We start from the raw sequence: 12103 nt of genomic DNA, 5'->3' as shown, positions 1-12103 counted from the left end.
CTAGAATTCATTGGTGTTTGGCATCTGGGTTGTAACATATAGAATTAAAGATCATCAATTCAGTCAAGCTTCAGAAACAACGATTGTGAAAGAAAAATGGGTGTATATCTCTGTATGTCTAGTTCAGTGTAGATATCTTGAGATGTGTGGATATCTGTAAGTAAGGATGACTTCTGTAAATTTACTATGCTTGGCTAAATGCATGTACGTAATACCCAGGGTGAGAAAAGAAACTATTAGAGTTTGAGAAGGTATACCAAACGTTTCTAGTTTCAAGGTGAACGTGATGACTAGGAACTGATTTCCATATCACCAAAACACTAACACAGAAAAATGTTTAGGTTAAGGACCCATAAGAGGGCCAAGAAACATATAATATACCTTAAATCATTATACTTATAATTTATTTGGTGTTTGCATATAAATATTAAATCAAACTGCATTTTCATTTTTGTCTTTTTCAGGCTATTTTTTTTTTTTTTTTTTTTTAAGATTTTTATTGGGGAAGGGGAACAGGACTCCATTGGGGAACAGTGTGCACTTCCAGGACTTTTCTCCAAGTCAAGTTGTTGTCCTTTCAATCTTAGCTGTGGAGGGTTCTGTTCAGCTTCAAGTTGTTGTTCTTTCAGTCTTAGTTGTGGAGGGCGCAGCCCAACTCCAGGTCCAGCCGCCGTTGCCAGTTGCAGGGGGCACAGCCCACCATCCCTTGCGGGAGTTGAACCTGCAACCTTGTGGTTGAGAGGACACGCTCCAACCAACTGAGCCATCCGAGAGCTCAGTGGCAGCTCAGCTCAAGGTGCCGTGTTCAATCTTAGTTGCAGGGGGCGCTGCCCACCATCCCTTGTGGGAGTCAAGGAATTGAACTGGCAACCTTGCGGTTGAGAGCCCGCACTCCAACCAACAACTGAGCCATCCGGGAGGCAGCTCAGTTCAAGGTGCCGTGTTCAATCTTAGTTGCAGGGGGCAGAGCCCACCATCCCTTGCGGGACTCGAGGAATTGAACTGGCAATCTTGTGGTTGAGAGCCCACTGGCCCATGTGGGAATCAAACCGGCAGCCTTTGGAGTTAGGAGCACGGAGCTCTAACAGCCTGAGCCACTGGGCCGGCCCCTCAGGCTATTTTTTAAATCTCACTTTCAATACTCTGTCAACTGTCAAAATTCAATAATGTTTCAATACTTCTCCTATCTGCTATGATCTGAAAAATATCTAAATCTCTTAAGTTTAAACAACAAAAACAGCGAGTGTAATTGAATTTAAAATATAAAAAAGTTAGAGCCATAACCAAGAAAATAACTTGCAACTGTAACCTCAGGATGAAATTAAAAACTTTGTATAGAACAGTTTCAAAAGGAAAAGGTCTTTTTCTAATTGATCTACCTTAAAGCAAATACCACATTAAAAAAAAAAAATGAAGAAAGGAAGGGGGGAGTCTGTTGTCACTGCCTTGAACAAGAAGAGTGTGTATATAGTAGCAAACAAAAGTGTTAACCAAAATATATGTTCATAGCTTCTTTGTATCAAACTGGATTTTTAAATGAACTGGACTCAAAGTAAGATAAAATAAAAACAACATGTTGAACTTAATTTCTTGAGCATTTTCCAGTCACTGTTATAGAACATTAGCAAAAGTTCCAGCTTTGAACTTTAACACACTGAGTCAACTAGTACTTCTTTTGGAAAATTCTACCCCAAAGTTATTTAGGATAAAAAGAAAAGTAATTTTAAGAATGTGTTAGGACCTAAAATGGCTTTACCTCAAGTGCTTATATACAACATGTTAATCGAATAGTATACACAGAATTCTAAAAAGAAAAACACATCTGTGCAAGAAGTGAAAATAGTTGAATACTCTCTCTTTAAAGGACAGGCATCTTATTCTTTAAGTTATAGGATTACATCTACTTTAGCAACTATGCCTGTATTTTTTCCATGTATGACTTTCTTTCATAGGCCTTCTGTGCTATTATACCAATCCTCCATTATAAAAAAATTTCTTCTTACTATGATCACTTATCCCACATCAAGGAAAGAAAGACATACATTTACAAAAACAAACCAACCAACCAACAAACAAAAAAACACAATGTACAATAAATTCTAGTTTCTTAGTTATAGCTAAAAATTATGATTTTTTTTAATTGTTCATAAACAGAGAACAATCCATCCTACAGTCATTTAGGTTCTGTTAGAGTATCTCTCATCTTTCTCATATGGAAATTTTTTCCAATGATTTCCATGGGAAACACACACACATATATATGCACACACCCACATACACACACACAACCTTGACAGGTTTAATATTAGATGATAAAAATTGGAAAACATGACAACAGGCTTAAATAGACAGAATATATTCAAAGACAAATATGAAGGGAAATTACAATGATTAATCAATAAGCTCTACTAATAGAAGTACTTAGCAGACCCAAAGTAGAAATTTTTGCAGAAATAAAATGTTCTTTTGGGAATTAATAGAATTAAGATAAATAAATTATTATATATCATACTGAGGTAGAAAATGGTAATATTAGTACATAATACATAATAATAGTACAAAAACACTTTAGAATATAAAGTTGTTCAAATATGGATTACAATGCAGATTTTTTTACCCAGTTCCTGAAGTAGATAATTTGAAGTTGTATGAATAAAATGTTATCAAAAAATCTAAATTCTAATCTGATGAGGTCAGCTAATCCCTTAAATAAAGAACTAATAGAAGGTGAATCAGAACTTTGAATTCTTTGTGAAACATTTAAATCATAGCAAAGCTTATTTCTAGTTTTAAATCAGAAACTGCTGATCACATCATTTGGAAACTTTAAAAAGTGCTATTCCATTTGAATAGTGTTAGGTACCCAAGATATGGGAAGCAAAACATACTAGAACTTTGGGGTATTTTTTAAAAATCTGATCGCCAATGTAAAAAATTAGATTGACATTTAGATTATTATGGTTTAAACTAATATTTGAAGCCATGATAATTTGCTGAAATAAAACTCCGAAACATATGCTAAAATTCATAAGAGGTACAATATCAGAATTTACTCATGCAAAAGCACAGTTCCACAATTTAGCAAAAAAGCAGTATTAGAACATGCGACACGAGCTTTGAAGACATCATGGTAAGTGAAAGAAGCCGGTCACAAAAGACCACAAATTAATGATTCTATTTATATGAAATGTCCAGAAGATGCAAATCTACAGTGATATAATGTAGATTAGTGCTTACCAAGGGCTGGGAAGCAGGGTAGTTGGAAGGGACAGAAGAGTGACTGCTAATAGGTACAAAGTTTCATGTAGGGGTGATGAAAATGCTTTAAAATTAGATTGTGATGATGGTTGTACAATTCTGTGAATGTACTAAACACTACTGAATTATAAACTTTAAATAGGTGAATTTTATAGCATATGAATTATATTTCAATAAAGCTGTTCAGAAAAGATTATAAAATATTTAAATAGTATCACTAACTTACTCTAAATCGAAATATATGACTAATAAACTTTCCTCTGTAGTTATCATTATTGGATTATTAGTTCAGGTTCTTGGAAATCACAGTGACAACTGGAAAAAAGCCTTCTCTATAACATTTTAAATTGATTATAGTTCCTGAAATACATATGTACAAATGTAAACTAGCTCCAAATGGTTTTTATAGTCCTGCAATCAAACTCTCTTTAATAAAGAAATTTCTAAGCTTTATTGTGGGATAGAATGTAGAAGAAGAAGTAAATAAATTTGGAATAACTATAATAAAAAATTACACCATTACTGATGTTGGCATTTTACCAGTTCAAGTGTAGAAACCTTACTTCTCTTTATGTCCTCTATTCTCCTTTGTTTATACTATAATTTTCTTAAAAATTTACTTTACATACATTGAGAAACACATCACACAATGTTATAATGTTTTATTAACAGTCAAACATAATTTCGGAAACTTAAGAGTCTTTTGTAGGGGGTAGCCGGTTAGCTCAATTGATTAGAGCATGTGCTGATAACACCAAGGTTGCCAGTTCAATCCCACATGAGCCATTGTGAGTTGCAGCCTCTTTAAAAATAATAATAATAATAACATTAAAAAAGTCTATTTAAAAATAAAGGTCTATTGTATTTATCCATATTTTTGCTCTTTCCTAATGTTCCAAAATTCCTTCCTGTATCAATTTCTTTTGTTTAGATAACTTCCTTAGTAATTATTTTGTGTAGGTTTGCTATGACAAATTTTTCTTTCATCTGGTAACATACTGATTTCCTCTCTTCATTTCAGAAGTATATTTTCACTGGCTATAGAAATCTGAGTTGAAGGTTGTTGTTGTTTTCAGCACTTGTTCCATTTCATTCTGCCCTCCTTGGTTTCTGAGGAAAAATCCAATGTCATTCTAATTTATTTTCTTCCTCAAGATAAAATGTCATGTTTCTCTGGCTTTCAATATTTTTTTTCTTTGTCTTTAGTTTTCAGAAGTTTGACTGTGATATATGTATTAATCAGGGTCTCCAGAAAAATAGAATCAGTAAGGTGTGAATCAGTGAGAGAGAGAGATTTGTTGTAAGGAATTGGCTTCACAGTTATGGAGGCTGTTAAATTCGTTATCTGTAGGGTAGGCTGGCAGACTGCAGACTCAGGGAAGAGCTAATACTGTAGTTCAGTCTAAAGACCATCTGTTAGCAGAATACATTCTTGCTCAGGAGAGGTCAGTCTCTGTTCTATTAAGACCTTCTACTGACTAGATGAGTCCACCCTATTATAGAGGGCAACCTGCTTTACTGAAAGCCCATGGATTTAAATGTTAAAAAACATACCCTCACAAAAACATCGAGAATAATGTTTGCCAAATATCTGGGCACCATCGCCCAACCAAGTTGACACACAAAATTAACCATCACAATGCGTCTTGGTGTGGAATATTTTGGTTTCTTTGTTTGTCATGTTTAGAGTTCACTTAGCTTATTGAATATATACTTTCATTTCTTCTGCCAAAATTGGGAAATTGTCATCCACTATTCTTTAAACATTTTTTAAGCTCTACTCTTTCTCCTCTCTTTCCAGGACTCTGATAACATGACTTTTAGATCTCTTGTTATAATCCCACAGATTCCTAAATCCCTGTTTGTTTTCAGTTTATTTTCTCTCTATAGTTCAAATTTAATGATTTGTCTTGCTCTATTTTCAAGTTCACTGATTTTTCCCATGTTTCTCCACTATACTTCTGAACCCATACACTGGGTTTTTCAGTTTGGTTTTTTTTGTTTGTTTGTTTGTTTTCAGTTCTAAAATTTCCATTGGGTTCTTCTTTATATAATCTATTACTTAGCTAAAACTGTCTATTCCTTTGCAGAAATTTCCTACTTTTTTATCTGTTTCAAGCATGTTCATACTTGTTTGTTAAAGTACTTTTATGATAGATGCTTTGAAATCCTTGTCAGAGAATTCTAACATTGGTGTCAACTCAACTCAGTGTTGGCTTCTGCTCATTGTCTTTTTTCACTCAAGATGAGATTTTCTTGGTTCTTGGAAAGGGTAGTTATTTTCAATTGAAACCTGGATATTTTAAATCTTGTTTTAGCAGGCTTCCTCTGATATGATACTTCTACAGAAGGGAAAGGGGGAAATAGTCTGGTATAGAAGTGCAGGATCCTGACTCATTCTCTGCTGACACACCGGGCAGAGGGAACTAGGATCTCCTCACTATTGCTGGACATGGTTAGGAGTTCATCACCCCACTAGAACCTCACTGATATCACTCTGGCTAGGAGGAGTAAAGGCACCACCTTATTGTTCCCCAAATGGTCTCCCACTGACACTGCAGGGCGTGACCTTTTTACTACTGAGCAGTTATGAAAGTCATGACTCTCCATTAAATATCCCTTCATGCCTTTCCAATGGGGAAAGGAAAAAGGATCTCATTACCACCAGGGTAGAGTGGCAGTTGATTTCCTTTGTGGCCTACCAACACTCAAGTGGGAGGGGACGTACTACCCAGTGGGTCCAAAAGTCCTGGTCCCCCAGTCAGCCTTCTTTGACACCTCCACAATGGGAAAGAAGAAGGGAACCTCTTTATAGCCTGGTGAGGGTGGAAATCTCGGTTCCCTAACTAGCAGGGAACCACCTGGAAGGCCAGGAGTGGGACGCAGTTTATTCTACTGTATTTGATAGGAGTAGAATAGTTACAAGTATTATCTAATAGTTTTCTGTCTTGCTAGATGGAGGCTTTACTTGTCTTTTGGGTACATAGAAAGGCTTTTCTTGGGGTTTGCTGTCTGTGCCCATTTGTTATAGCTGAGTTTTTCACTTCTCTAGCACCAAGTCTGGGGCAAATGAAGCAAAAAGAAAACCCAGAAAACCCAGCACCATGTAGTTACTTGGTTCCTAAGGACCCCTAGCCAGTCTGCCTCCTCTGTGCTAACTTTCAACGTTCTTAATGTCTGTTTAACACAAAATGTCCAGGGTAATTCTTTTAGCTGCATTTAGTACGAAAATGGGGGGGGGGGGGGGGGAATGTCTACTTCATATATCTGAAGCAGAGGTTAATGCAAAAATAAAGAATCTTCGGGCCGGCGCCGTGGCTCAGGTGGTTGGACCTCCGTGCTCCTAACTCCGAAGGCTGCCGGTTTGATTCCCACATGGGCCAGTGGGCTCTCAACCACAAGGTTGCCAGTTCAACTCCTCAGGTCCCACAAGGGATGGTGGGCTGCAGCCCCTGCAACTAGCCATAGCAACTGGACCTGGAGCTGAGCTGCGCCCTCCACAACTAAGACTGAAAGGTCAACAACTTGAAGCTGAACGGCACCCTCCACAACTAAGATTGAAAGGACAACTTGACTGGAAAAAAGTCCTGGAAGTACACACTGTTCCCTAATAACGTCCTGTTCTCCTTCCCCATAAAAATCTTTTAAAAAAAGTAATAAATCATCTTCCTGTGCATTATTTTTCTAGGCTTTTGTCATTTTTCTTTTACTTTATTTGGAATGTTTTACTATCTTTTCTAATGAAATCTTTTCCCAAACTCCTTGTTTCAGCTTGACTTGGAGAGGGAAAAAAATGATTGATCATATCTAGTCCAGTATATGTCAGATCCCTTGAGGCGAAGAATGGTGGAATTCTCTAGTCCAGTTTCATATTTCAGGAAATACCTGCACAGGTAGGAGAGGTGAAAATGTGAAGCCCTGAAAAACTGAAGAATTAAAGGAAGCTATGATTTTAGGTTCCTTACATCTTGTAAATGCATGTACACTTCCCATATGTGCCCGTGCACAGGTGTATGTGTATGAAATATATATTTTACTGGCCAAGGATTTGCCTGTTTTGTTCACTGCTGTATCTACAACACTCTGACATTAAAAAAAAAAAAAGACGTCAATAATATTTCTTGAATTAAGGAATGAATAAATGAAAAGAGAATATTAACACAACTTCTGTTAGCAATAGTAATTAGAAGTTGATTTTTGGTTTGTTTTTGAGTTACCCAGTGATTACTGAATCATCCATCCAAATGCTTACATACTTTAACAAAATGAAGCTTTAAAAGATATTAATGAAAAGCAAGTTGCTATCTTAAAAAAAGAGAAGCTTCATAAAATAATTATCACCTTAACTTTGCATGCATGAATTTAGAATGGAAAAGAAATTTTCTTTCTTGTTCCATAATAGGACATAAACATCTTACATTATAAAGACATCTAATCTACCAAGAAAACAAGGCCTATTTTTCCAATCAGAATTACTTTTTTATTCCCCCACTACTATTAAGTTGATTCTCAGTATGCTTGTAGAACACCTGGGTTGTAATATTTTATGTGATAATTAACATATTAGATGTTAATCCCCCTCAGAGTACTGTAATATCGTCATGCAAAATGTGAAGCTCATCACTAAATCAATATGGAAAGCTATACAACATGTACTTACACCAAAGTTCCTGCTATTTGTATAGTTTGCAAATTAACTGACTATAAGTATAATATGAAAAATGAAATATAACTTTGTAAGCTATTTGATTCAATTCCCAGTCCTTTTAAGCAAATCATACTGCCTAATGCCTGAAACTTTTAAATCCTTTTTTAAATTTGTCAAAGAGTGATACTAGATAAAGAAGAGATAAAATGAGTAGTTCTCAATCAAATTTCTTCAAAATGCAGTTTGTAAAATATATTTGCAGTTTTCACACATGCTTTTAACCACAGTTGTTGGCAATGTTGAAAGTAACACACACAAAAAACATCTTTTCAGCAACGGAAATATATGGAGCTAGAACCAAAAAGGGATTTAATATATAAAATACTGAGCTGTTCAAAAACACATATAAGCACATACACAATGTAAATACTTCCAAACATTGAATTTAAAGTTCATAAATAAAAATACGTAAAATATAAATTCATCCAAGAATATATCACTTAATACCCCAAGAGAATTATGTAAATTCCAGTATTTCAATTCTTTCCAACCTTAGCCTTAGGGAAAAAAAAGAAGATGGTTCAAAACAGACCCTATACTTTCCTCCAACTCAATATTTATAAAGCTGGTTTATATTAGACTAAAAATTCACACCATTATGAAAAGAACAAATAAGCACAACTGTAAAAACCAGATATTTTTAAATAACTTTGTCACCAATGCCATCAATTTCTATATTGGGTATAGTCATAAAATGCCCTTTCACAACCCAAGACACATGTACCAGATTATCTTAATACCTTGATGGGGGGGTAGCTTTTCACTTAAATTAAGTTTGATCTACTTATTTTTCTACTTTTACCCAAATGACTTCTTATAGGAAGCTTCTTGACATTATGTTATCAGCTAACTAAAATGATATTAACTTCTATCAAGTCCAGGGATAAAGTTTAATCAACAGCAAATGTCTATATACCACGTGTGGTAGAGGCATTTTTTAAAAACACTTAATATAATAGTGAACAATAAAAAATAAACTAAATGCCTATCTATGCAGGTATAGTTAAACCATTTATGGTATGCATGTGCTGTAGCATACTATATACAACAGTAACACAAATAGGGTAAGTTTATATATACTGACATGAAAATATCTCCAAGTCATATTGAGTAAATGCAGCAAGAAACAAAAGAATAGATTGAATAGAAAAACATTTTTGTAAAAGTAAATCCAAATTATATAGGATGTGCGAGCGTGTGTGTGTATGTATAAATGTGTGATTGTGTGTATGTGTGTATATATACATATATATAAATAAATATATATATATGAAAACTTCAAGAAATAACGCATATCAAACTGCTTACAGTGTTTACATCTGGGGAGAACTGTTTGAATTTGATTGCAACAAGAATGCATTCCTCTTTTATTTGTGGGGGAGGAAGAGCTAACAGGAAATTTAGTGGGAGGGAGGAAGATTTTGTCATTAAACTCTCAATATACTTTAAATGATTAAGCTTATGCAGGCATAGAATCAAAATAATCATACTCTATATATCACTGATATTGATATTTATCAGAATTTGTTATTACTTAAATGTACTGAAATCTGTTTATTTAAGAAAAGAAAAAAGGTTTAATAATATTTTTCTGTTTTATATCAGACCTTTTTATTCTATAAGAGGTGAAACCACAGTAAAGACAAAAAAAAAAAAACTAATCCATAAATTAATTCTATAGTATTAATTTGTTTATATGAAGTTTGTTTTCAAACTTCAGCTGCCAATTCTGTATTCTCAAATATTCTATAACTTCTCAAATGCAGAGCAACATCTAGCATTATCCTTGTACTTTACCAAGTATGCTTTTAATGAACACTTATTGGTCAATGCAAAGACATTCCATACCAAAATAAGACTACACTATAACTCTATAATTTGTATATGTTTGCATATGCCTATGTGTAATATTTTTACTAAAGTTTGCCAAAGTTTAAAAGAATAAAGAAAACAGACTCTCAAGACTCTACCTTATATTCATCCACAATGATGCTGAGGGCTTCATGACCAGCTTTCCTCATGTCTTCCAATTCTTGTTTATGTTTTTCCTGAGGGGGAAAAGAAAGGAAACTAAACCATGATTTGCTCTTTTGTTTACAAAGTAATATAACTATTGACTTTTGCATCCATGAATAATTGAGTGGTTTGTAAAACACCACCAAGGCTGCTGCTGAAAACAGAGAAAAGGTATTTTTTTAAAAGTAGTTTGAAAGCATTAGGGTGGGCTGTGGCACTGAGAAATTAAAGGGAAACAATTAGTGAGAAAGGAAAACCATGCTGAAAGGTGAGATCACACAGGGTAATGGTGTTATCCCTTGAGGCAGTGAACAATTCTGGCCCTGGATCAGGCGACAGAAGGCCCTGTGTTACTTTCACAAGCTTATGCCTCTAAATTTTTTTATTACTTTTCCAGTAATACATATGTGGACCGCAAAAAGATTCATTTGATGTGAACCCCGAGAAGAAATTTATCTCCTGAGATGGACTCCGCCTGGTCAACCATGGGCCAAAGTTTTATGAATATTAAGAGCCTTGCGGCCATTTGCTGACAGGGGCTCCTCACATACTCTGTATACCTGGAAAAACCTCAGACTGAACTCTCAGGCTTCCTGCACTATGCTCTGCTGGTTTCCACCTGTTTCTACCATCTGAGTCAAGCACTGCAGGGAAACCCTCATTCTGCTTTTCTATGAACAGAGACTGAGACCTGCACAATCAGAACTGCACACTTTGGATACCTCATTTACATAAAACAGACCTAATTGAGAATCTGGGTGGGAACTTTTGCTATAAAAGGTTTCATCACCTTTGTCTAGGAGGAACACAATTTAAGTTGCTAACCGAATCTGTGTCTCCCAACCTGCAGCTCCTTTTGCTCAAATAAATGCTTTTTATTCTTTATTACAGTCTAAAATTATTTTGGTTTATACATATATACCAATAGTTTAATACATAACAAAGTTTGAGAACCACTGGGTTAAGGTGATCAACCTCCCATTTTACCTTCCTAGGAAAGGAAAGAATGAACTCTCTTTGGAGAATGTTAAGATTCTATACAATCTTTCCAACGTTTCAAAAACTATGTACATACAGCTTCCAATACAAAATTATTATAGATGACAGTAGATGACACCAAAGAAAACAGAAAAGACAAAAGAAACAGACGCATGGGTGATTGGGACATTAATTATCAAAGAGTTTAAAATATGTATGATCAACATGTTCAAGAAAATAAAGGAGAAATGGAGAAAATGGATAGAATGGAGATTTTCATTCAGAGGACTGGAATTCATAAAACAGAAATTCTACTGCTGAGAATATGTACTATTAACAACTCAAAAGATGAAGTAAACAGTAGGTGAAACAGCATAAAGCAGAATTAACTAATCAAAAGACAGTAGAAAAAACCAGAGACTACAGCAAAAAGAGAAAAAAAATGATGGTAAACCACCCCCCAAAAAACAAACTATTTAAAAAGACATGGAACAGAGTAAAAAGATCAAATAGACATGGAACAGAAGAATCTTTTAAAAATAATCCAAAAGAAAGGAGGAAAAAAATGTAGTAAGATGATAAAAATAATGAGGAAAAAAATAATTTCCAACATCATGCATGAATTCAGGATATTACATAACCTATATATATTTATAAAAGCAATTAGGTATTATAAAATGTTAAATCAATAACTATGATGTTTTAGATGAAATGACAAAACTCTTAAGAAAAAAATACAACTTACCAAAACTGAAAGATAAAGTTAAAAATCTGAATAGTCCTATATGTGTTAAAGAAATTGAAGCAATGTTGATTTAAAAAACAAACAAAAACTTCTGACAAAGGAATCGCTAATCCTAGATGACTTAACAGGTGAATTTTAATAAACATGTAAGGAAGAAGTAACAGAAATCTTCCACAAAATCTTCCAGAGAATAGGAAAAGAGGGAATATTTTCTCATGTATTTCACTTGGACAGCATATCCCTTATACTAAAATCTGTAAAGATTATTTAAAGAAAATAAAATTGTGAACCAATCTTTTATGAACATAGAAACTAAAATTCTAAACAAAATATCAGCAAACTGAATGTAGCAATATGTAAATAGGATAATAGATCTCAACCAAGTGGATTTTTAGGAA

General features: G+C 34.3%; 1 protein-coding gene across 14 annotated transcripts in view; it reads right to left on the bottom strand.

Moving 5' to 3' along the window:
• CCDC91 (coiled-coil domain containing 91) overlaps positions 1-12103 on the bottom strand; it is a 438752-nt gene that overhangs the window by 130387 nt on the left and 296262 nt on the right. For all 14 annotated transcript variants that reach the window (XM_088798604.1, XM_088798607.1, XM_088798614.1 and 11 more), the window contains one exon: positions 9937-10014. In XM_088798604.1, the coding sequence (XP_088654730.1) occupies positions 9937-10014 (78 nt within the window). The remainder of the gene's footprint in view (positions 1-9936; positions 10015-12103) is intronic.

This window comes from Rhinolophus sinicus, chromosome 1 (genome assembly GCF_057876585.1).
Source record: "Rhinolophus sinicus isolate RSI-liver-muscle chromosome 1, RSI-T2T, whole genome shotgun sequence".
Classification (NCBI taxonomy): domain Eukaryota; kingdom Metazoa; phylum Chordata; class Mammalia; order Chiroptera; family Rhinolophidae; genus Rhinolophus; species Rhinolophus sinicus.
Note: the sequence above shows the minus strand (reverse complement) of the source record. Positions and strands in the feature narration are given on the sequence as shown.